This window comes from Seriola lalandi, unplaced genomic scaffold (assembly GCF_002814215.2).
Source record: "Seriola lalandi dorsalis isolate HSWRI2012SDOR001 ecotype SW California unplaced genomic scaffold, Sedor1 jcf7180002054580, whole genome shotgun sequence".
NCBI classification, from domain to species: domain Eukaryota; kingdom Metazoa; phylum Chordata; class Actinopteri; order Carangiformes; family Carangidae; genus Seriola; species Seriola lalandi.
In genome coordinates, this window is record NW_019525133.1 from 261,336 (window position 1) to 288,053 (window position 26,718).

The 26,718-nt window shown below is 40.4% G+C and overlaps 1 protein-coding gene across 3 annotated transcripts; it reads left to right on the top strand.

Annotated features, from left to right (window-relative positions):
- Positions 1 to 2,752: 2,752 nt before the first annotated feature.
- wapla (WAPL cohesin release factor a) lies at positions 2,753 to 20,849 on the top strand. 3 transcript variants are annotated; one of them, XM_023418074.2, is made up of 20 exons: positions 2,753 to 2,850; positions 3,675 to 4,088; positions 4,251 to 4,962; positions 6,162 to 6,469; positions 6,653 to 6,783; positions 7,963 to 8,058; positions 8,631 to 8,792; positions 9,474 to 9,610; positions 11,484 to 11,595; positions 12,583 to 12,813; positions 13,442 to 13,553; positions 13,718 to 13,815; positions 14,126 to 14,202; positions 14,593 to 14,768; positions 15,090 to 15,205; positions 15,339 to 15,569; positions 16,255 to 16,456; positions 17,461 to 17,549; positions 17,657 to 17,752; positions 18,757 to 20,849. In XM_023418074.2, the coding sequence occupies exons 2-20, from the start codon at positions 3,701 to 3,703 to the stop codon at positions 18,820 to 18,822; spliced, it is 3,540 nt and encodes a 1,179-aa protein (XP_023273842.1). In that variant the 5' UTR covers positions 2,753 to 2,850; positions 3,675 to 3,700; the 3' UTR covers positions 18,823 to 20,849. The 3 variants fall into 3 exon arrangements, with proteins under 3 accessions (XP_023273842.1, XP_023273841.1, XP_023273839.1); XM_023418073.2 differs by having other exon boundaries at positions 2,758 to 3,099; XM_023418071.2 differs by having other exon boundaries at positions 2,758 to 3,032.
- The last annotated feature ends 5,869 nt before the right edge of the window (positions 20,850 to 26,718 follow it).

Genomic DNA, 26,718 nt, shown 5'->3' on the forward strand with positions numbered 1-26,718 from the left:
TGCTTTGCTTCTGTATATCTGTGTAGAACGACCATCTTTATGGTGACCTTTGTGTTTTCAAAAAGTAAATTGAGCATGTTTTATGAGACTTAAAAGTCTCATAGGGTATTGGACTCTCTTTAAATCCAGGTAGGTTGCAGAATAGGTTTCTCAAAAATAAAGCAGTCAGTGAATATGTATTAGGCATGATAATAAATGATAGTAAACTATATTGCACCAGCATGGTTCCAAAACCCATCAGTAGACAGGATGGTCTGTACGTGCTTCAGTATCCTGGTTTATGTGTATCCCATGAGGCATAATCATAACCTGGGTATGAGGTTATCTACTTTACTGTAAAATGGGACCAGGGGTGTCGTATAGCTCAGTTGGTTGAGCATCCGCCCCATATACAGAGGCTAGAGTCCTCGCTGCAGTTGGCCCCCGGTGCGAGTCCCGCATCGGATAAGCCCTTTGCTGCATGTCATTCCCCCTCTCTCTGCCTCCCCATTTCCTGTCTCTCTCCACTGCTCTATCAATAAAGGCACAAAAAGCCCCCCCAAAAAAATAAAAAATAAAATGGGACCAAATTACAGGTGGGCTATATCTGATCATGTTTAAACTCATAGTAATGTGCACCAACAATTTTTTATCAGATTTTTTTATTCTGAAGTTATAAGAATAAACTGACGATAAAGAATTCTTTAACATATTTTTGATTGTCTTGGCCTTCAGTGTTTATTTTATGTCTTTTGGCAGGAACGCAACAGCATGGCCAGGCCTATAATCGTGAATGTCCGTGACTGACTGACTGAGTGATAGAGTTGAATAGTTCCACCATTGATCAGTTGAATGCCACGTGACTGAGTTGGAGTTTTCCCGATTGGTCGTTGCTCTTTCAAAATGAATTGGCGCCAACAGTTTCTCTTAGCCTGCAGTGTTGCCAACACAGTGCATTTGTTGCTAGATTTATCGCTAGAAATGAAGCCTGTGCTATACGGCAGCACTACACCTTTGGTGGGCACACATGGGCACCCAGCTGATAGATGTATATATTGGCAGTCAAAAGGCAAAGATGCAACTTTGAAAAAGAAAAAAAAATGCACCTTGAAAAAAGTGTGACTGCAAGTGTTGTTGCCATCTCATGGTTCTGTATCAGTGTTGCAGTCTCTTTTCTTAGTTTACCCATCCAACTGCATTGCAAATATTTTGTGGGAATGTTGCACACAACGTTGAAATTCTATGTTTTTATTTCACTTGGCAATGACACAGATTCCTGGCTTATTTATTCCAAGGGTGCAAAACATTCAGAGCAATTACAGTATACATACGTAACATCGAACTCAGCTGTAAAGTCTGCCTGTTACTGAAGTCATGACTGGTAGATTAGACAGCCAAGACCTGAGCGCAAAGTCATCAGTCATCCAGGGCATGGCTGTATTACCTCACCACCTCTGGCCGTGGAGTACCAGTCTCCCTCTGCTGGCCCAAATACATGCAGATGCCAGAAATCTGTATGTTGAACACTGACTATCGTGTACATTTTTCATAACCTTATCTTTGTCCAAATGTTGCATAGTGACTGTAGAAATTGAGGGATTGTGAAAACCTCTGATTATTTGGATAATTGTTAATTAATGGTCATTTCATTGTTGATACTGCAGACCCGGTCTATTTTCAACACACCATTCATTCATTTGACACCATCTGGTACCCAGATCAGTGCCACTGCTGGTGATCTGTAGGCTTTCTGTTTCCAGCATGTTGCAGGTGTCATTCAGTCCAGTGAGCATACAGCAATGAGACTTGGAGGTATAGAATCACATATATATTGATAGTATAGGATATACCTGATTACATTTTATTGATACTACAGATAGGTGTTGTATTAAAGTAGTACACTTTAATTTCAGGATTAGTATCAAAAGTAAATGTCTTCATAATAATTCATAATTCAGAAAAAATGACTGTTATACCATATATTTAATTCACCATTTGATTATTATTATTAGGCCTATTCACATGATAATAATAATACAACTATAATAATTAAAACTATTAATATAACCAAAAAGCAGCAAATGTTCAAGCTTGGTACTTTTGTTTGAAAACTGACTTGAACAAATATCAAAATAGCAATATCAAATGCCACTGAATTTTCTATCAAGAAACCAGTTGATTAATCACTAAGTGCTTCAGATGTAGTTGTATATACTGTTTGTAGTTTAATTTATGACAAATCATCACATTTTATTAGCTCTTACTATCATTTTATGCAAAAAATCTTGAAAGTAATCAGAAAAACTAAACCTGTGAATTATATGTAGTGGTGTAAATAGACCTAGCAGTATTTTTCCCTGAAATACAGTGGACCTCAAAGTTGTATTTGAGTACAGCACTTGAGTAAATGTACTTAGTTACCTTCCAACTATGTTTAGAGAGGATCAGATTTGCGATTCTTTTAACTCGGCCTGGCGAAATAGGAGAAGAGGAATTCAGGTAAAGCTAATTTGTTGTTAAAGTTAACTAATCACGGGACAGAGTGAGATAAATACGAGAAATAGTCGACACCATCAGCACAGCTTCTCTTTGGCACGTCTTCAAGTTGAAATCAAGTACTGTGGTCCTCCAGCGCCTCCTATCGTTTATTATGGCTTAGGTTTAAACCAATCAGAGTCACGTTTGCTGGCGAAGTCTCAAAGCACAGGACAACATGCCTGCTACTGATTGGTCACCTGGCTTCTTGCAGCGCACTACATAGGGGTCTTGCCAGGGAACGAGGAGGGAGGGGATATTTTAATGGCCGTCACTTGCACTACAAAATGCAAGAAGTCCGGATTATCCACTATATTTAGACTATTCTAGCTATTGGTGCGTTTATGTTGCTTTTCTTTGGTGACGAGCATTGCTCTGGGGACATAATTGGGCTAGAGATGTGTTTCTAGTGTTGTTTCTACTGCGTTGAACGGACTTTACCCGCTTGATTTGTGCGCTAGGCCTAGCCGGCTGGCTAAAAAACAAGCGGACGGTTAGCTAGTCGCCGGAGTTGAAAGGTAACAGTGAGCGCTGGTACTCCTTTGTACTCACGACGACTTCAAAGCTTAACCTTTGCATTCACATGTACGTGTGAAATTACTTATAACATATTTAAAATGCAAGATTTTCGACTTTTTATGCAATCAGGTGTTGGATGTAAACAGGGGGCTAACGTTAGCATAGTTTAGCAGTGTTGCAGCTAACGGCTAACTTTATAGTAACTTTACAAGCTGGAGCAGGCCTAGCTAGAGTTAACAGACGCAGATGAGTTAACTCTTCACTTAGTGTGACGTTAGGTAATGTAATTAAGTCTAAGTTTTACCAAAGTTAATCTAAGTCACTGTAGCTTCCTGTCGTATTGCGCACATACGATGGATACTATTTGAAAGCTATGCTGCTTGAGCTAGCCACGCTAACCAATAGTTGACACATGACTTGGGAGCTAACGCCAAGTTAAATAACCTAATCTTACGAATGTGATTGTTAAAGAACACCGGTCATTTCTTTTGCTTGTTTTAAAACATGGTACAAACGTGCCACTGTATATCAGCAACGGTAACAGTATATTTAACGTTACTGTCAGACACTTCGGTTGAGCTGTGTGTTAATGTACTTGAGTGTTATATTAAATGTTGAATGTTCTCTGGATCTTTCCACAGGGAATATGTAACATAAAACATCCAACATGACATCCAGATTCGGTAAAACATACAACCGCAAGGGAGGGGAGGCAAATTCGAAATTTGAAGAGGTCTTTTCCAATAAAAGGCCCACACTGACCACCAAATGGGGTGAGACCACCTACAAGGCTCAGTTGGGGGCCAAAAGGCCTCTGTTAAAATCTGACGTTTCTGAGCTTCCCAAAAGGCCCAGACTTGAGGATAGTGACAGTGAAGAAGACCCATTTGGATTTGACAGTGACGATGAGTCCAAGACTGTGACCTCTCAGAGTGTGTCACAGTTGAAAGTCAATGAAGGGGATGTGACAAAGACAGCCGCAGTGCAGGGTGGTGGGACAGCCGGTGTTGTGACTTCTGCACAAGCCTCTGCAAGCTCAACAGCAGCTTTCACAGGTAAGTAATCAATACGCCGTCTAGACTAATGTATCTATGCCTTAAAGTCCGCCCCTGATTGTCTTATGCCTCATTATTTATCTCTGATAGTATCTGTTAGCCATTTAGTTACACTGTCAGCTTTTTTATGTGACCGTCTGTAATTTTCTTCTCCATTCATAGGCAAGCAAACATTTGAAGAGAAGGTTGTTAAAAATAGTCAGACCTGGTACAAAAGTACATCAGATAGCAACCAGAAACCTGTATGCGTGGCCTCTTCCTCAAACACAGCCCCATCTGATCATAACTTCTCAGCGTTCCAGAGGCCCATCTCTTCCTCTCCAAATATAGAGACCTCCCTCAAATTGTCCACTGATGCACCAGGTGGTAGCAGAGACTTCCAAACGTCTTCCTCTTATGATGGACTGCTATCAGAAGAGATGAAAAGTGCTGAGCTGGAGCCTCCCACAGAGCCTCCGCCAGAACGTGTGGACAACATTCCCCCATCCCCATTTACCCTAAGGGCCTCTAACTGCAAGAAATACCAGCGGCCCAACCGGCCTAACAAAACATCCTCTGAACCTGCTGAAAACAACAGCAACAAGCCCACTGAAACAGCGGGTGCCCAAGATAAACCCAACAGTGTCCTTTCTGCTAGTGCAAGTAGTACTGCTGCCAGTACTAAAACAGCAGCCAAGCCCGCAGGCAGGGGTGGTGGGAGGGTACGGGACTACACAGTTCTGCACCCTTCCTGTCTATCAGTGTGCAACGTCACCATCCAGGACTCAATGGAGCGGAGCACTGATGATCTGATCACCCCAGCTGCCCCTACTGACCTCGGAGAGGCAGGCCAGATGAAGAAGAAGTCAGATGCCCCACCACCAAAATCTACCAGGTCTGTGTGTCTTAACACTGTGTTATGGAAATTACTAAAAAGTTGTCTTCAAAATTTGATAAAATTTATCAGTGGTATTTTTAAGTTTTCAGAAGTTCTGTGTCTTCTGAGTCGTTCAGGATTTTGCATGCATGAAGTAATGAGATTTTTAGAGCCATGCATACACAATGAAATGAGCAAGCTACAAATGTCACTTGTATTATGCTTCAGCGTGCGCTTATCCAAACACAATTTATAACAGTGTGGCTTTGAACACCTTGACTTAACTTCACTAGAAGGACTTCACTAGTTAGGACTGAATCATATGAAATATAATTTGTTCAGACACCAAGGAGCAAGATGCTTACTGTATTATAGCTATAGGCATCATTATAGATTTCTGAGAGGAAACAGTCTGTCTCGAAGGTTATGCTATCTCTGCATTTACAAAATGGACACAAAGTGGAAGCATTATTCATGTAGTATAATTACGTGCAGTGGTGCGAGACTTTTATTCTAAAGACTTGTGATTCATTTGGAGGTGTTAGCCACTGTTGAATTCCAAGTCATTGCTCAGTAATCGTTTGAAAGTTGTACACTTCCTTATCGCTTGTCTTAGTCAGGTCAGTTTGAAATATTACAGGAAATGAATATACTTATCTACAGATTTGATAAATCACAGCAGGTGGAGTAAATGGTATAGTGAGGCTTTAGTTTGTTGGATGAATAAGTCCAATGACTGAAACTTAGGTCTCAGAATGGCAGAAGCTAACACAAATGCGTTCTCTATACATCCAGATGGGTATGCCATAGCGTAGCATACGATGCCATGTCAACTATCATGACTGAATTTACTTGAATGATGATAAGTGGGAGAGAAGTGTTTTCAGTGTCAGATGTTCTCTTGGTCAGCTGTTTGAAAAGACTGTGATTAGTGTATGTAGCATTTGTGATCTGTTATGTACTGTTTTAGTGGGTTCTAAACACAACATTTTGTTGTCTTCCCTCGTAACTGACTTTGAAAACCTTTTTTGTTCACTCAGTTATCCAAAAGTTTAGGTGCCTACTTCTGAATCCTGTTTTGTTTTTTGTTTAGCTTCAAGGTGTGCTTTTTGTGGTTCTTGTCCTGCTCCAGTTTCCCACTCTTTCTCACAGATTAAAAAAAAAACCCACAATAATACAAACATGCCAAAACAAATCTCCTCGCTGTGTCTTTTTAGGTACAGACCCACCCAGACAAAGACCAAGAAAACCAAGACTGAGACCAAGCTAGAGTTCTTTGGCTTTGAGGACAAAGAGGACCAGGAGGGTGAGGAGGGGTCAGAAGGTGGCACAGCAGGCAAGAGTAGTTACAAGATCAAGTACTTTGGCTTTGATGACCTGAGTGAGAGTGACAGCGATGATGAGAGCTCTCAGGCCAAAGAAAAGAAAGCCAAGAAGGCAGCTGCAGCCTTGGCCGCTCTGAGCTCCAGTGTGGACAGCCCTCATACCAGTGACTCTCAGGACAGCCAGGCCAGCAGCAATACAGGTGAGCTGGCCTTTATTGTCAAGGAGACAAAACACAGATTCTGTGACATTGTGATTGAAATTTGTAGCATGACCAAGTATACTACATAAGCTTCTACAGAGTTTTTTTTAATTGGGAGAGCTTGGATGACGCAGTCTGGGTCATGTTCAGTCTGTTTACATACTGATGCAGTTTCTCCAACAGATGCTTTCGACTTCTCTGATGACTCCAGTCCTGGCGGCACTGAGGGGCAGAAAGGACGCTCAGGAAAGCAAAGTGACAAATCCAAGGACATTGGCAGTGGACTCAAAAAGATCTTCAGCGGACCCAAAAAGGTATACGAGTATGCCAGAAATTGTCTACGGCTGCCCTGCTTTCAGTCAAAAGTAATTTTTGTCCTCTATTATGAACCAGTTTCTTTAAATAATTGCCCCTTAGACTTCTTGTTTTGTAATTACACAAACTATGAAATAGATCAGGCAGGAATCTTTTGACCTATTCAGACTGACACAGCTTTAACAGGAGTGTGCAATCAATATGAACAGGTCACGGTGCGTTATCTAACCTGCCTTAATGACCTTCTTCCCGACCAAGGTTGTACTTGGGGTCTGACACTGCTTGGCTTTGTAGAGCCATTTCTTTTAATGGTGTTGATTTTTTAATGACAATTATGTAGTGGAATACCGAGCTCATCTAAAAATAGACCGAGATAATGGGAGAGAGCAGAGAAAAAGAGAGCAAGTAGGCGGGAAAGAAGCTCAGCTGAAACCTAAATTTATTTGGTTGTCATTTAATGTAATGTAATTCTGAGATTCAGCAGTAATGTGTGCTACAACTACAGTTGCAGACTTGAGGCTCTGGATTGTGATGCCCAGGGATTAAACTGTGACAGCAGTCTCACATGAATGGAGTAAATGTGTGTTCAGTTGCAAGCACAGTACAGTCTTCCATTATTAAGGGGGGTTTGAATATTACCTCTTGGTCAGACCCATATTTATCTGAAGAACTCAGCTTTGATTTGTGGTACTTTGTGTAATGCCCACATTTGCTCTGTTTATCTGAGTTATGTTTTTCAGTGGCTTTGGGTTATTTGTGGTCTGTGTTCCTAACTCTGCGTGTTTAGTGTTTCTATCATCTACAAAACTCCAAACATTGTCTTTGTGATATATAATTGAGTCACACAATGTGTCATTTTCTGGAAATGTTTTGTGCTGCTTGGGGACTGTTGTGTTCCACACTGAGGCTGCTGTTGTCTCAGTCTATCATCATAATTGCAGTATGCAATATGTATGTGCTCAGTCGTACTAATTCACAACAATAACTTAAGCTTTAACATGGAAGTTTCCATATAGTATTTTTTTCCTCTAGGCAATTTGAGCTTTAGGTGTCTAAAGATTTTCTTTACCACGATGATTGTCATCTCTCAGTAAATGGACGTACATGCAACACGAACATCATATCAGGTGTTAGGTTCTGTCTGTGTTAAAGTAATCTTCAAATTCTTTGTGTTCCAGTCTCCTGCTAAGGCTGTGTACAATGCTCGCCACTGGAACCAACCTGAGCCGGAAGAGATGCCCGCGCCTCCCCTTTCTCGATCTCAAACTGCTCCAGTAAGATATCACTCGCTTTGGGTTCATGGGTGTTATGTTTAGCTTTATTGTATTGTATTTATTTATTTATTTATTCATTTATTTTTACCAAACTAATCACAGGACACCTTCTCCTGTTGAAATGTATGCATTAGTTTTGCACACAAAGCAGGCAAGCAGTATTACACAGTACTATGTAAAGCAAATACAAATAATTAGTACCATTTGTTTACAGCATTTCCCATTCCCTACCGTCCACAATCCAGGATATTGTTTATTGGTCTCGGAGTAGTCAACAGTTCTGTATTAATTAGTCTAATTAGTCTTTCTGTTCATATGGAGTTATTTTCCGAGACAAGTGAACCAGGGTTTACTTGTATAGTCTGTGTTGAATTCCCCCCATGGAAATAAATGTTTGTTCAAAGTTGTTGTTAACTTTGCACATCTACCTCATTTGACATCTGTTAACAACACTTATTAAAGACTTGTGTGCTTAACAGACTGTTCAGCTGTGGTAAATCTTGCGGACATGTCATTAAACAAATTTTGTTGCTTCGGTATGAGTCCCGTTTCTCCGTCTCTTTATTCCTCAGGCCATTTTATCGAGCAGCAGCAAGGACAGTAACTCCCATAAAGATGATGGCTTGTTCAAAGCCCCCCCACCTCCGCCCAAAGTCATTAAGTCAGAGACCATCCCCACGCGACCCAACCAGGATATTGTCACGGCACTCAAATGCCGGAAGGAGGACAAGGAGGTGAGTTGAGAAAACAGATGTTTTTAGATGTCTGCTGTACAACAGAGGAGTCAGGAGGTAGCTGAATGTTTGTTTATATTCTGTTTTCACTACATTTGTTTGCATGCTGCTGTGAATTAATTTGTCTTTTTCATACTCAGCCAAGCTGCTCTGATGGAGGATATAAACTAAAAGCACAACATTCATTTGAAGCTTGATGTCAAGCTTACCATTGTTTATTTGAACCCCTGCATGGGTTGAAGGCAGCAGTGAGTACTGTTGCTGTTAATTTAAACTCCCCTACAGCTTGTGTCATTTACAGATGGGCTTTCTAGCCCCCGATCAATCTGTTAGCCACAGATCCCCTGAGGTAAAATTGTTTCAGCTAAGCTGTCACTGCATACTGGTGTTGTCTTAAGCTGAGGTCCTCCCTCCTGTGTCATGCTGAGTGCACACACAGCATGGCTGCTCATATTGGTAAACATACAGAGTCAACTGCTGATCAGGCCCTAACTCTACATGCTGAACTGATTGATGAAGGGTATTAGCACAGTCAGCTATTGCTGGTAATGGAACCAGCAGAGAGGAATTTAACAATGAGAGCATTTCTCTCACTGTGTGTTTGTGTGAGTTGATTATATCTCTGGACAAATGCACTGCTTCCCAATTAGCTGTTATTAACCCCATTCCCCCTTCCACCAGCTGTACACAGTGGTGCAGCATGTGAAACACTTCAATGACGTGGTGGAGTTCGGAGAGAATCAAGAGTTCACAGATGATTTTGAGTACCTGGAGACAGGGCTGAAGAGCAGTCAGCCACTCAACACAAGATGCCTTAGGTAAGTGGGAAAAAAACACTTAGTGCTGCGTTCTACACTGGGGCACTTAGATGCTATAAGTCTGCTCTGACAGATTTTTTTTCTAGTTGCCCATTGTTGGTTACTGACTTATATGAGTACCATGTACCTCGCTAAATTGATTTACTGGTACAAGCGCTTGTCACGTAACAGTTGTTCAAGTCAGTAAGTATTAGCCTATTTATAAAGCAATTGGAGCAACAGCTGCTTTAGTTGATCAAAGCTTTATAATTTTTTTAACAGTCATCCTTAATTAAATTAAACAAAACAATAATTACTATGCTAACAGAGAGCAGCAGGAGGTAGAAATACCAAGTGAATACAGTAGGGTCCAAAAGTCCGAGCCCACCAGTGAAAATACTTATGTTTTACATTTGTTTTGAGTGTAATTCTTTTTTTTTTATTATCGATGATAATAACTTGAGTGAAATGTTGAATCTTTGAAGAATGCACAGAAGAACACTTTCAGAATATTTTAGTATTTGGTGTGTCCTTGTGCTTTAATGACATGCACTTGAGCTGATGTGGGCTCAACAAGTTTGTGCAGTCCTGATGACCCATGTTATCCCATCATGATTTGACAATGTTCTAGTGAGCTGCTTCTGATGTCACAGAATGCTTTGCTTTTTCCGTCTTAAAATGCCCCCCTAAATGATAGATAGATAGGTTTGAGCTTTGAGGTGTGTTTGGGGTCATTATCCTGCTGCAGTATAAATTCTTCTCCACAAAGATGCAAACCAGACGGTACAGTGTGTCTCTGAAGAATGGAGTGGTACTTCTCCTTGGTCAGGGTGTAGTCAAGTCAGTGCAGGTGTCTGACTCCAGAGTAGACAGAACACCCTGATACTTGAATATTTCCACCACCATGTTTCACTATTAGGTTCATACACTGCAGTGTCATTCTCCCCTTATGTTTGTCTCCTTACACTCTTCTGTTACTGCCATAAATCTCAATCTTGTATTCAGCAGTAAATAAGACTAATAGGAGCCGACCCAAAGCATTTGGCCTTGTGCCCCCTCCTAAGTAGTTTCGAAACTGCTGCTTGTCCTCTGAAACCGCAACAAGACAGCCTTCTTTTGACACTACTTTTGCAGTTTTTCCTTAGTCCTTCTCTCTAGGTTTATGTGAAAATATTAAGAGGTTTTTAATGTAGTCTGAGACTTTTGGACCCCACTGTAATTTTAACGAGATATTTTTTATTACTTCAGAAAGTCTTCACATGCAATATAATAATGACAGTCACAGATTTTGATGAAGCACCCTCTCACTTCTTTTACTCTTGTGGTTTAATTACATTTTTGATTTGTTAGCTGTATATTCCTTCAAAATAAACACTAAAAATGAAATATTATTTTTAGAGTCAACATTTAAAAAAAAAAATGAGACTATCAAAATACATTTGAGACAGTGTGTACCTGTATTTATTTTTGCTTCCTCTCTTCTCTGTTTTCTTGTTGAAATGTCCCGCTTTTATTTCCACTATCTGTTGGGGTAATATTGCAAGATAAAACTTTTTTTTTCTGTGGTCTGATAAAGCATACAACCATTCTGTTGTGAAAATGGAATCTACTCAGGAGAGACAACCTTGGCTTCAGAAAAAGCTGCAGGGAGTTCATCCTCCTTCGGGATGTTTCCCAGTCTTTAGATATGCGAAGAGAAGAGGGTGAAAAGACGGAGTAGAAACTCAAAACAGAACATGTTGGAGATGGGAATCATAAATGGTGATGGGGATTTGGCAATAGGCTTCCACATTCTGTCTCATTCATCTTTGGTTTTTAGCACTAGACTGGTAAATATTTGACCCAACATATGGTTAATCCTTCAGTTGTTTCCCTCTCCCTCTCACTGCTCCAGTATAATCAGCTTGGCCACGAGGTGTGCCATGCCCGGTTTCAGGATGCACCTGCGAGCCAGAGGGAAAGTGGCGCAGGTCTTCAACATGCTTAGTGATGCATCACAACACCCGGTCAGTAAAACTCTTCTCATACCTGCTTTTCCAGTGTCACTTTATCATCTTACCCAAAGATTTTGGTGTGGTAATATGTTTACCACTTTTGAATAATTAATGCCTTTGTTGTTTACTTTGATAGATGGGAATGTATTGCCTTAATGTTCAGTTCCAAAGTCTTGAATCAGGGGGTTTGAATTATGAGCCTAAGCTGTTGCTTCACTAATGAATGACCCCAAACTACCAAATGTGAAGGGAGATCCCACTTACTTTAATGAGGGCCGCAGGGTTAAACTGACTTGTGATTTGACATGTGCCAATGCAGTTATATCAGGAATTAATTCTCAGTATGTTTGTCACTTCATTTACTGACTTTAATTTACACTGAAGTCATTGCTTAAGACATACACTTAAATGTACTCTTCATGTTATCTACATCAGATAGAGTTTTTCACTGACATACAGACCTGCATTATTAGTCTTCGCTGTCATCTTTGTTGCTAAATTGTTGATATTTTGAACTGCCCTGTAGAAGCCAATGGGACCTCAGTGCTGCAGAGCCGCTTTATCGGAACTGGATTGCATTTAATTTGAAGAGGGGGATGTTGTTTGTTATAATCTCTAGATCAACTCCTCTGCAATATTTGCTAATGAAGAGGATGTTTAATTTCTACATGTCTGTGGTTGTTTAAAAGTCTGTTTCAGTTAATTATTGCACTCAGGTGAAACCATTGAAGTTTCAGTCTTCCTACAAGTGTAACCTTTTCTTTGGGTGCAGTATTTAGAGTGAGAACTTTCCTTGGTTGTACATTCACATACATAACTGTTTGTCACCCTCTAAGCTAATTTTCCAAACTTGTATAATACTGCAGTAATAGTGCACATATATATTTAGATTTTTCCTAGAGGTCCATGATCAAACTGTCGACCACCTTTGCTCATCTTGTCTCACCTCTGTATACTCTACACCACTTTGTTAAAGCCAGTCTCTTATCGTTCTACCAGAACCTTGCTCTGTGCACGGCTGCCCTGATGTATATTCTGAGTCGGGATCGTCTAAACATGGATTTGGATAGGGCGTGTCTGGAGCTAATGATCAAGCTGCTAGAGCTGGACCAGGACTACTCAGCCCACCAGGATCAGCTCACCGCAAAGGAAGTTGCAAAGGTCAAGGAGAAGATCAGGAAGCTGTGCGAAACCGTGCACAACAAGCATCTCGACCTGGAAAACATCACGGTGCGTTATCCTTGAATAATGAAATACTCATAACAAAAAAAGTTCACCTCTGAATGTACCTTAGTTGAAACAAGTAACCACTTCTACTGATTTTTCTTTTTTTTTTTTTTTTTTTTTTTTTTTTTTTTAAATTTAAAATTTTTTTTTCTAACTGTTCCTTTCTTTTAATAAGCAAAGCTTCATAAATACTTGAACATCAAGGTTTCCTTTTGTGGAAGTTGATGTGAAAAAGAACAGTTGACACCATTTCAGATTATTCTGTTTAACTGCACCCATTTTTTTTGAGTCACAAATGAATTGCTCCAATAAAAGCATTAATTTCTTTGTATGCCCTTGATATGTTGCAGTGATGGCACTATTCACATTTGGTGCTTTATATTCCTTATCAGCTATGTTAAATGTTCAGGAGAAGTGTAGATCATAATTATTAAATAATCAATTTGTAATACATGAATCCAGGGCAATATTAAGTAATTACCAAAATGTGTTAATGTCCTAATTACAGTGTCAGATTACAGGTTTCCCTTTGGGTCTAAAAGTGTAATGCCAAAAAAAAAAGCATATGCAAATTTGGAAAGATGCCATAAAGCTATTGCAGATCTTACATCTTGCATTTTTTATGTTGTAGACGGGCCACCTTGCCATGGAGACATTGCTCTCTCTAACCTCCAAGAGAGCTGGAGATTGGTTCAAAGAAGAACTGCGACTACTGGGAGGTTTGGACCATATTGTAGACAAAGGTGGGTGTGTGGGATGCTACCATATGTATGTCAGAGTTGGCAGTTTAGTCTCTGTATGTGCAAAGAACTGGTCATCCAAGGTCAAATGTCACAGCTGTTGACTTTCAGGTAGCTTCCAGGATGTGTAATAGTCTTGTGCCTTGTGTGTGTTTGTGTTGCTACAGTGAAAGAGTGTGCGCAGAACCTGAGCCAAGAGGACGACAAGGAGAACCTTGTAGCGTCTTTATGGGGGGCTGAGCGGTGTCTGAGAGTTCTTGAAAGTGTAAGTAGAGCTCAGTCAAATTGAGGTCTCTCTTCCATCAAAGTCATACAAGAGTGGCACTCAAGGACATGAGTAATTGAGTGCTGAGAGCTGTGAATTGGCTTGTAACTTTTATTTTTAGCTGATGAAAGGTTGTGTTTAAAATGCTGAATGTCTCTTATCAACCATCTCACTTAAAATATCATTGATCAAAAGTTCGAACCAAACACAAAGTGTCTCCCCTCATTTTCGTTTTTTTGACTCCTTTTGGAGCCTTTCACTGTACTTTCCCCTCTATTGATTTTATTTCACTTTCATCTTCTGCCAACAGGTGACAGTGCAGAACCCAGAGAACCAGGGTTACTTGATTGCCTACAAAGACTCACAACTCATTGTCTCCTCTGCCAGGTGAGCACCAGATATGCCTTGGAGCTATTATTGACTGAACACGGACACATACTGAGGCACCGACTGTTACAGTTCATTCCCTTCACCTTTGTACTTTTTGTAACACCATTGTACCCATCACATTCAACTGTGTCCTCAGGGGAGCTACAGTCTTTTACAATTACTTTGTATCTTCACCTTATAAAGGAATAATTAGCAATTCTAGGCAAAGTTGGATCTTATCTTTAACCACTACTACTTAAGTAGTATTGGTTGGAATCTCCTCGCTCTTCATCTGTTTATGTCCATCTCTCCCTCGTCTGTCCTTCACCCTTGTGCTTCTGTCCTTGAAGATGTCCCTCATTTCTGCCATGTTTACTTTCTCTCATCAGTTTTTCTTGCTTTCCACAGAGCTCTGTGGTACTGTGAGGATATGATCCAGCGGTACAGCAGGGCATTGAACAACAGCTCCCTGTCATCATCGAGTGCAGCGCTGCCCCACTGCAGCTTCAGTAACGTGGGCAAGGCGGTGGAGGACTGTATGAGGGCTGTCATAGGAGTGCTGCTCAACCTTACCCATGACAATGGTATTCTCATTTAAAACCTTGTGTTTTGCACTTGCTTTTATTCTACCTTTGTTGAGTGTTTTGTTGGTTTTATCTGGAATTTCTGGATAGTAAGAGGCGGTCGATAATTCATTATTATGGGCTAGTGTTTGTCTGATGTAATGCACAGCAATGAATGCGTAGTAACACCATTGGGACATGTCCTTATTAATGTAGTCATACAGACTTCAACCATATCACTCAGACTTATTTGGCATACCCATAGGTTTTCACCATGAGGTGCTTAGCAAGGAATTGGGTAATATCAACAGAAGTTAATAATGATGTTATTTTTGTCTGCAGAGTGGGGAAGCACTAAAACAGGAGAGCAGGAACAGCTAATAGTAACTGCTCTGAATTGTGTCCTTCGAGTCCCACGCTACATCCCCCAGGAGCAACGCTTTGACGTGCGAGTACTGGTAAGGCATTCTTGAACAAAACAAAACACCTCTCAATTGTTGAAAAGGGATTCTGCCAATCTGTGTTTACTTTGAGTGTGCCTGTGCCCGTATCTGTCTTATTTGTATACTCATACATGTTTTTGTGTACCAGGGTCTGGGTCTACTAATTAACCTTGTGGAGTACAGCTCCAGAAACCGCCACTGTCTGGTGGACATGGAATACAGTGTCGACTACACCTGTCTGGAAGACAGCCTGATGCAGCCTGCTGACCCAACACAATCAGACACAGCGGCAGAGTTAGCACCGCCAAGCACAGCTGAGACTCAGGGAGATGAGGCTGACATGCCCAAACCCTCTGGTGCTCTCGCTGCACTTGTAAAGGTAGGAATTGTGCCAGGACTCATTAATAAATATTTTAGCAGTCGTTGTGTTTCCTTTTTGTCTTGGCTACGGGAGAGTTTTTCATGATTTTCTTTTGAAGTAAGGATGTGAGCAAAAACAGCAAGTGATGGGCAGTCATAAGGGAAAATCAACCAGGTGAAGCAGCGTTTCACCTGCTTTTGTTAGGGAGATGGTTCAGACATAACTCAAACTCAAATTTTCCCTCAGTGCATACAATCATAAAATGCACAAGTCTGAAGTTGTATACATGTAGTCATAAGAAAGAAAAGAAATGCACATTTATTTGTGGAGTTTCAAGATGGAAATGTCATTTTATTTATGTTTTGCTTTATTATTAATATTACTTGATCCAGACTCCTTGCCCAACAGAATCATGAGTGAAAAGTTTCCCTAAATCCTTAAAGGAACCTTGGAGAATAAATTAGGGGTTAACTTTGAAATTTCACTGTCAAGCCTTGAGGCTTGTTTCAGAGTATTTGGCATACCCAGTTGATTACTGACCTTGCAGTGAAGAAACAACCTGGCTATCATGCTTAATTGTTTCTCTTTTATTCATTTTGAATTATTAAAAATCTTTCATTTTTTCTTTCTTTTTTTCTTTCAGCCTGGCTACAGTTTAAGTTTGTGTTCAGAGTTGATGTGTTTATTTCTCTTTAAATCCCAGCTCTTCCTGGAGAGGGAGCGTGCTGCCATCCTGGCTGAGGCTAAGACTGACGACCTCATCAGTGAGGCACCCAAGCCGGCACTGGACCAAAGCGGAGAGTGGCAGGAGACGTCGGGAGAGATCCAGTGGGTGGCAGCTGAAAACAACGACAGCCAAACTGAGAAGAAAGAGGAGGAGGATGAAGAGTTGGACCTAAATAAAGGTAGGCGTTTGTGTTAGTCTGAAAGTAAGAGGAGCCGTTTCTTGCTCGGGCTAAAATCATAATCTAGATGAATGTGGTTAATGTTGCAGTAATGATTACTGCATGGCAACAGCTTCACTCCATTTTGTGTATCTAAGCTAATTGGTGATGGAGCAAGAGGAACATGCATTTGGAGGCAGCTAGCCGGACTTTCTTGTTCATGTTTTTGAGTCCACAAAATTGTAGCACTGGATTACAAATGGAGTTTATACCCAGTAGAGCTGCAACAATTGTTAGCGACAAAAGTGACAAAAATCAACAACTATTTTGATACTCATTTTATTTTCATTTTTCTAAGCTAACATTACCTAGTCCCAGTTTGACTTTTTATAAATCAAACACTTCATTGAGGAAGTAATCAGCAAATGAATGTGTAATAGGGATGTCATAAGAACAGATACTAGAATACCAAGTTAGTGCAAAAACTTTGTAAATTCTGCCGGTACTTGTTAGGTACAGGAAATGTGGGATAGCAGCAGCAAGTGCAGGCGCAGCAACAGGTCCGCCGCGACTTGAATAGGGAAAAAACACGCTGGTGTATGGAGATATTTTGTTTTTGACACGGATCATCAGTGACAAGTTATGCATAAATGAAAGGAGGAAACGCCTCAAACCTATCTAAGCAGCTCAAAGACAGACATCTTGATTTCACAGAAATCACAGTAAAACAGCTCAGATACTGCAGAGTCATGCAGGTCGGATGGTTGAGTTGTGAGTTTAGAAATGCAGATCTCTGTTCTTTACTTTTTTGCTGTTCCTTTGAATGTGGCCACCAATTAGCTCAGTAAAATAGTTCTGACTTTGTGCCACTGCTAGCAACTTTGTCTGGATAGTGGACCATTGAATTATAGCTACAAAGTCTGTCTCCTTCAGCAGTTCCCACTATGAGTTTGAAACCCTCCTCTCCAATAGAAGCAGTATATGTATCTGTAATAGTGAATCTTTCTCCCCTGTGTTTGCTGTAGCTCTGCAGCATGCAGGCAAGCATATGGAGGACAGCATTGTTGCCTCCTACACCGCTCTGCTACTGGGATGTCTCTGCCAGGGCAGCCAGGTGAGAATATCAGACACAAACACACACATGCACAATAAGACCGGAGATGCTTTCCTACACAAAGAAATATTCACGTTGTTGCTCACCCACCTTTCTGTCCCTCTCAGATAAATGTGACTACTGTGAGAAAGCATCTACCTAAAGGGGATTTCTCCATCATGACAGAAATGCTGAAGAAATTCTTAAGTTTCATGAACCTCACTGTGAGTATGACTGTCAGGATCTTCTGTCATCAGTGTTGCACGATAATGCTGACACTGTTGAGATAAATTATGTTGCAAGGAACTACAGACATGTAGAAACATGCTGAATATTAGAATTATACAGTGGCATCAAATAAAATTGATCTTCTTCCTAAAAATATAAGCCATCATTTTCAGGTGATAAAAACAAGGAAAACCCTTTCCTGAGAGGCATTTTTGGGAAACATCTTAAAGTGTTGATAAGATCCTTGGCTCCAGGCAAATTATATTGAAGTTTCAAAAGGCCATTTAATTGGACCCATTGAGCACATTTTGTGAAGTGGTGTTGCTTGAATCAAATAAACATTTTTGAAGACCAGTGATTCTTTACAGAGCTGTATTCCCCATTTTAACTTCAAATGATTGCAGTTTTTGCACTCTGTCAGCACCTTCATTCAGCTCCTGCCTGAGAAAATACTAGAATATGTATGAAAAGGAAAACTTCTCTTTATCTCATTGAGGAAGAAATTGAAGAATACTTAATGTCTTAAATGGCTGTAAAGCCAATATATATGAAAAAAGGTTTTCACTCATCTACAATGTCTCTCAGTAACTTCTGTCACTCTAAAGTCACTTGCACAGTCTCCAGTGGCACTTAGCTTTTCTAAGTGTTATCAATTAAATATGATTCTTGTGTCTCCAAGCAGCACAACTTGTCACAACGAGCAGTTATATGAAGGGTAATTTAAAAACAATTCAAGCATTAATATTAAACTGAACAGTTACACGGTTACAGATGTGGGCATTTTGCAGCAGCTTTGAGTGTGACTCATCCCGTCAGAGCTGAATATGTGAACCATCTGTTTTATAAATATCTTCAGCCTTTTCAAGTGAACAGAAGCTCAAACGTCCTCAAAAAATCCTCAGTCTGTGCCTCAAGACAACACAACCTCACAAGTTAGAGTAGCACATGTTGGCACCCTCACAATCCACTTTTTTTTTTGATTCTCTTATTCTCCACACAGTGTGCAATGGGCTCCACAGGACAAAAGTCCATCTCGCGGGTCATCGACTACCTGGAGCACCTTTAACAGACAGCCAGACAGCGGACTCACATTCTGACTGCACATGAAAGGGATCCCAGGCTGTTCTGATAGCCCCCTACCTGACAGGAGCAACGAGGGGTCAACAAAGAGTCTCAGCAGCATTCCGTTGACTTCACCTGATCACCCAGCGCTGTGATCACTCTGAGTTTTCACCGATAAAGGCGCACCCCTGAAGTGCGTTTAAAAACACACAGATACAAAAGTTTCACTCTTTCTCTCTCGAGCACAGCCTGAACCAAAGCCCTGCTAGCTGACAGACATGCTGAGTCCTTCAGTTCTATTCAACTCTTGCCACAGTTAGAGTAAGATAAACTTGAAAGGTTCAAGATTCATCCTCAGGTAACTGGGAATTAGGCAGAGGCTAGGCTAAATCTGTCAAGTTTCTAAATACTCTGTGGAATGTCAAATATAAAGATGGACTCAGAAGCAGACCTCCTCTTGAAACGTCCCAGAAGGTTTCACAGGCCTCTAAAGTGGAGTCTCCTGCCCACTGTCAGGTCTCGATTCCTGGTTGCTTAGCTGGGGTATGAACCTCTGAATCACATTTTATGGATCATTACATTTTAATCTCTGCTCATCCATGTCAAAGCCAAGGGTGAAATCATTGATTAGCATGAAAAACAATCATTGTCATGGATGTTAGAATGACGTCTCTATTTGTAAACCTGTGTGGAATGATTTTGAATGCATACATCAATTTACCGACATGTTTGCAGTTGGCTTGAATGTTTAAGGGAAGGAGTATTTGTAACTTTGATTTTTATGTTTTCATTGTGCCCATTCATTTTATAAATGGTGTGAGTTAGCGAGTCAGATAGGTGTTCTCTGAAATGTTTTTGTTTTTTTCTTTTTCCTCAAGGGCATTTTTTTCCCCTCAAATTATTAATTACTTTTAAAGAAATCAGTGCTGCATGACATGCAGACTTTGATACGATGTTCTTTCTTTGACTGATAATGGCACTTGGAAATTACACATTATTATGAGTTTTGGATTTCCTTCTCATCCATTATAAATTTGGTCATATTTTAGTTTGTTTGGATTATTTAAATTTCAATTAATTCAACAGTATGTAATTACAGTATGAATTTAACCTCACAAGTATAATGGCTGTGATGAATTACTCAAAAAAAAATTGATGGTTGTGCTTCCTTTTGAATTTTTAATGAAGTTAATTTTTTTTTTTAATGTATTTAATTTAATGCTTTCTCCTCCCTTGTAAATGCAAAGTCTTTACCTCGTGAGATGCCATTTGTGGTCTAAAGTTTCACATCATCTTTTGTTATAATATACCCATGTGACACAGCTCAGTGGTTGGACATAGAACATGTATAAAGACAGGTTTAATTGAATTTTGGTTTTGGCTTTAAACCACATGAAATTTCAACTAAAGTAAACCGCATTTAATAAAACAGGAAAAGTCATTTGTATGCTATAGTTAATCAACGTGGGGGATTTCCTGATGGTCTCATGTTTCTGTATGTTCAGCCACATGTAGCTTCATGTTTTTACTCTCATTGTACTCATTGTATCATCGTGTGTCTGCATTTGACAACACGCATTAAGCTCCCATTTATTTATTCTTTTGTGGTGTCATTTTACCTGTGATGATGCACCTGAACCTTCGAACGGCCTCCGTCTTGTACTGCTCACATGTACGATCACTGATTTGAATGACAGCCATACCTGTATAAGCAGATTAGATTTATCTGGTTTGTAGGGCTGCAGTGAACATAACTGCAACTGTTTACTGTTTATTACTTTGCAAATTCTGGTCTGAATGTAAATACTCCTGTACATAGCGGTTAATGGACATTTAAAATGCTTAGACTACTTTTTTCCCTGAAGCTGATATTTTTATTTTATACAATATTTCTGAGTTGTCATTTGGAAAAACAAAAATCGCAGGAAGAGAAAAAAAATAGTTTGTACCGTTTCAAGGACATTGTCTTTGGTTACATGTAAATAGTTGTATCTCAAAATGAAAAAAAAAAAAGTTGCTACTTTCATTATACTCCCTATGTGTTTTCTTCTTTGAATAGTTTGAACAACAGGAATGCTTTTTTCATTTCTAGTATTGTAAGTTGAACTTTTTTTATGCATTCAGAGCTACGGGAGGTGAACACCACCAAACAGAAGTGATGTTTAGTTTCCTTTTGGTATTCATGTGTGTAGCAGCCGCTGAATGCTTCACTTTGTATTCTAGCTTTTCTCTGCCTGTAACCCTACAAGGCTATAAGTGAAAGTGTGTGTGTTTGCGTGTGTGTGGCCTATGTTTGTTTTTGTTTTTTTTCCCCGCCTCATCCCTGACAAACTGACTGGGATGGAGTGAGAGTCCTAAGCGTGGTCGGTATACTTAACAGCACTCAGCGGTGACAGTTTGTGGACACGGCCCCTCAGCTTGACTGACTGCTGCATAATGGAAACAAAAGAGTCTTGTTGCAGTTGCTATCTGAGAGTCAAACTTACAAATAGCTCAGGGAGCCTAGGGAATGTAGTAAAATAGTATCTGGCAATGCTGATGCCATGCAGGCGACAGCTGTGTCGACAATTGTCCAACAAGCGGGGGACAAATGCCTGCTTTAAATCTGAAATGTCAGGATTTTACTAGACGGGGCAACAAGTTCAGTCAACAGCACACAAATAGCATTTAATTATTTCTTTATGTCTCATTGCCTAACGTACAAATATGAGTCGACTCAGGGGGTAGTGCAGATTTAAGTTCAAAGAGCAGGAGTCTTACATGTAGATGACAAGACACCTCTGCCTTTCATCCGCCTCTGTACATTATACATGACAGTTCCTCAGTTGTAGGCAGTCAAAGGCAGGGAGCACATTCTCAGTGTGATGATCAGTGGCAGGGAAGTAGATGAGAGTAAACACGAGGAGGAGAAAGGCAGCGTTTCCATAGGTTAACGAGATTGATAGGATGTCCTTCACTGAGCGAAGATGTGAGGGAGGGAAGAATGAGGGAGAAACAGATGCAGAGCGCAGGGGATTAACGTTTCCCACCTGTCAATCAAAAGCCTCTGAAGCTGAACGGCCTGGGGTCGGGGGCTACAACTGAATTTTACAGCTTTCCCATGTTCAATCCTTTCATCTCCCTCCCTCTCAGGCCACATTGTTCCCTGGCTCTACTCACTCATCCTGTCTTGCCTCTCCTGTGTGTGTGATTTTTTACTTTTCCATAACATGCCGTCTTCTTGTCTCTGGTGTTTGTTGTGAGTTTTAGTCCAGCAAAAATGATCCTTTTACCTCCATGTGGCTCCATTTGTTGTTTTATCACATGTTTTGTTGTGAATGGAAAGATGGAATGGTTGATTAGTCTACAGGTGCAAACATTGTTTTCTTTGTCTTACTATCTTCCTGCCGATTCCTCTGAAGGCAAAAGGATACAAGGCCTTAATGCCACTAGGTGGTGTGAGTACTCAGCCTCTGACCGCAGTGCGTGAACGGTTGAAACGAAAATGCACACACCCACACATTGTGTACTACCACACACACACACACAAGTATCTTCTCATCAGTGGTGTTGCCTACTGATTTCCCCTTGAGCTGTAAGGAACTCTGCTGTCTGAAGAGAGATAAACGCCCTCGTCTCGCTGATGCAGTCACACGCATGCACACACACACACATGCCCTGGAGTGTGGTGAAACATTCGTGAATAGGCTCCATAGTTACTTTGCTGACCATCAATGCCTGTATTTAGTAAACTTAAGACAAGCTGTTACATGTAGGAAACATTTTACCGCCTGTGTACCAACACATGAAACACAGACGCGAACGTGCAGAACCACACTTCTATCAAATCTGCAAGCTCTCGAGTGCTTTTGATGACAGTCGCGGGTCAAGATCCAAAAGAAAATACTTTTTCACTCTGGGTTTTTGCTTTCTGAGAATTTTTATTCATATCACAGCATTTCAAGTGTTTAACAATATAATTCTTCAAGGATACACACCCACTCAGCATGCCTCTATTAAAAGATGAAGTGAAATATTTAGGCACAGAAACAGAACTGGAATAAGTATTCTGATCTTACCAAAGTAAAAGCAGCAATACCATAATGTAGCTGCAAGCAGCGATGTGGGGGCCAAGCAGGCCAGAGTTGCCATGGAAACATGATGTCATTATGTCAAGGGCATGGTTGTAAGCACTCACAGCAAAGTTCATGTCAGTTGATTAAAGATTGTCTGAGATATGACTTGATTTCTTGTTTGGCACCTTTGCCGCCAATATAGATTGTTCCACTGTTATAGTTGGATGCTTTCGCCAAGCAAAAATCCATGTGATAACTTCTATGAGTCTCAGTCTGAAGATTATCTGTGCTAACTTTGATGGAGACTGCACAAAGGTCCAAAGAGCAGCAAAAACAAAAAAAAAGCTTTCCAATACAATCCAAAATGGCAGCTGTATCAGTTAGAATGACAGGACAAGTCATGTCTTGACCTTTGAAGGTATTATCAGAAACAAGGGCTGACACACTGCTCACTATATAGTGAGTTTGCCATTTTGTATTGCTGTCTGAATATATAGTGAGAATAATTATATCCCATATAGCGGACTCATAGAATCCCATAATGCATTGTGAAAAGTAGTGCACAACCGATTGTCACACTAACCAAGCCATATATACCATCATGCACTGCACTCGCATTTCGCATGAGCTCACTATATAGTCTTCCACATAGAACTCCCTAGGAAGTGAGTATGTAGTAATGAATAAGTGAATGATTTCAGACACAACCAAGAATTGCGTTTTTTTGTCAATTGCCTGTGACAGACGAATGCTTTGGAAAATCAAAACTCTAATATGATAACTTTTGAGAGGCTTGGTCTGAAGATTATCTCTGCCATAAACTCCCATGGCAGAAGAAGTTTAAAGATGAAGAATAAAAGGTAGAAACACAGTGGGTGCCTACGCAGCTTTGCTGCCTGGCCCCTAAAAATAATCCCTTATAAGTACAGGTCCTATATTCAAAGTTTTACTTCTGTGAATGTACAGAAGTATTGTCAGCAAAATGTAAATAAAGGATAAGGCTGGCAGAATTTTTTCTCATTGTCAAAAATCACATAAAATGACCAAAACCAACAGTGTGTGAGTGTTTTAAGACATCCCCATTTTGTCTGTTGCTCTACTGCCATGTTCACACCCTGTCTGATGGATGGAGATCTTAATGACTTGTGAGTGGTCACCTCACAGGACAGCTCAGGACAATTGTGTGACTGCACAGTTGGTCATGTGTGACTTAAAAACTGTGTTCATTAACACTATAACAAATCTGTAATATTTAATGGCTTTACTACATTGAATGAGACGCTAATGCTGAAGTAAGGCATTTATGTTTGCTTTGTTTTCATGCATTTCCATATTAGTAATAATACGTTCTAGTATGGTATAATTTAAAATAAGGGGCTCAGTGGCTTCCCACACAATCTGGGCACATTAGCTTTTTGCAAATGTTAGTCAAACAGGATGAAGTGGTGCATTTGTCTGGGACTAACTCATGGTGCAGATTTACTGCAATCAAAAGTAAAAGTACTCAATATGCAGACAGTATTCTTACAGTGTCATTATCTTCTTTGATTATTATTAATGATACATTAACATGTAAGCAGTACATTAATATTGTAGCTGCTAATGGAAGCTGCTGTTGGGGCATTTTTTATGTAAAGGCACTTTATGAGCTGATCACACATCTTAATCTGCAAAAGAAAAAAAAAAGGTAAAAATATATCTTTCAAATAAATATAGTGAAGTTAAAAATACAACATTTACCTCTGAAATGTAGTGAAGAAGTAAAATAGGAGTATACACTAGTTCTGGTATGTGCAGTGTTTGAATAAATATATTTACTCACTTCACACTACTGCTGTTAAAACCATCAACCCAGTCTTTCCCTCTAACTTGTGCCCTTAAATTTACATGTCAAGACAGATTAAGTCAAAGGGTAAACAGTGAAGCTGAAATGTGCATATTATCTTGAAACTGCAGGAGAACCTACAACCGACTCTGAGCATCACACTGTCTGCTGAATGAGGAACTTTGCACTTGACCATGCTGCTGGGCGGCGATAGAGTCAGTGCTCAATGATTTGTGTACAAGCCTTGGATGATTTTGCTTTTACTACACAGGATTTATTCAAACAGTTTGTCCACTGTGCTGTCCTATTCTGCTGCTACAGCACACTGGTTTGCACCCTAAACAGATGCTTTCACCAGTGTCTTATTTACTCACATACACACACACATACACATTCGCAGGTAGACACGGTTAGCCAGGCGTAAAAAAAAAAAGAAGAAAAAAAGAAGAAAATACACGGCCTGCAAACACCTCGCAATAAAAGCAGTGGACAGAAGCAAAACAGTAGGTACACGTACCTCATGTCAAATGTGTAAACACACTGCACAAAAATACCTTCACATCCTAACAAAACAATGCCGGTACACGCATCCCTCTCTGCTCATACATGTGCAGGTAGCTCCTCTTGTATAATCTCACCCCTCAGATCATTGAGTAGCAGGGCAGAAAGACTCACCAGCCCATCTGTATTCCTGGGTGTGCGTGACCTGCACTCTAATGGATGGGCTTTGTCCACGGGCAAGCCAGATGAGGAGCAGAGCAGAGTGGTAGTATTACTACTCCGCACACTGCCTCTGCCTTTTGCTATTCTCCACCTCCAGGCTCTGTCAGCCTTCTTTCTGTGTCTGTGGCGGCAGGGTGAAGGCTGATGAGTGTAGTGTGGGGTCGGCAGGGTTGCCGTTTCTGTGTGCGTGCTTATGTCTGTCCATCCGTGTGTGTGTGTGTGTGTGTGTGTGTGTAAAGGACACAGGAGGTTGCTCATTTGAGACAGATGTCATTGCAAGGTCCTTCAGTTAATCCAGAGTGAAAGTTCTTTAAATCATTGCACAAATTGCAGACATACACACACACACACACACATCTGTTTCTTCTTGAACACACGCACATGCATACAATTGTGAGGAATTTCCCACAGCGCACCCAAACATCCTCAGAGAAGACATTTATAAATCAGCAGCCGGATAATAAGCTACCTCTGATTTTCTTTACTGTTTTGAATTTTCTCCCTTTTACACAACAGATTCTGAGAGTGGTTTGCTGTGAGAGGAGGTAAAGTGTGTGGGCTGGGTTGTAAGAACGTTATGACGAGCTCAGGGACACTTGCTTATTCACAGCATCTGTGCATGTGTGTCGGTCCGGAGATCAGAAGATCAAGGGAAAGACAGAAAGAAATTTGTCAATCAGAGGGAAAATATTAATAGCAATAAGCAAGACATGTGAAATTCCTCCTGCTGTGTACATTTCGACAGCTCCATACGGCTTAATTGGCCATCCAAGCTATGTATGCAAAATGTTTTCTCTGTTTTGCCTTTAGTAGATCATGATTGTGCAGGATTGCAGGAAACATAGAAAGAGAGAGAAGTTGATGACATGCAGCAAAAATCCCTGGCTGCTCAGATTCGAATCAGGAAGTTTCTTATCTCGGATACCGCTATCTTAAAGGTATGTTAGATCTCTAGCCCTCCAAGGTTCCTCTCTGTAATTCATCCTGCCATGTTTAACTACTGTAACACATTTATTTTCACAGTAGATAGATAATAGGGTACAACACAGTTCCAGGATTTCTTCAGTGGAAGATTACTCTAGAGCTATCTTTTTTTAAAGAGGTACTGCAGTGATATAGTATTTCACTTCTGGAAGAAGAGGGACTCACAGGAAATATATTTTTTAAAAGAATATTACATATCGATGCTGCAGAGGCCAAGATGTCCTGACATTTAGTCCCCATGGATCAAGCTCCAAAAACATCGGATACTGCACTTATCGTAATGCAACCAATGTGCAAGCAAAGATGACTGAAG

Coding starts and splice junctions, on each gene's coding strand:
- wapla (XM_023418074.2), top strand. CDS start 3,701: ATGACATCCAGATTCGGTAAAACATACAACCGCAAGGGAGGGGAGGCA. Junction 6,784..7,962: donor TCTTCAGCGGACCCAAAAAG/GTATACGAGTAT, acceptor TTTGTGTTCCAG/TCTCCTGCTAAGGCTGTGTA. Junction 17,550..17,656: donor GTCTCTGCCAGGGCAGCCAG/GTGAGAATATCA, acceptor TGTCCCTCTCAG/ATAAATGTGACTACTGTGAG.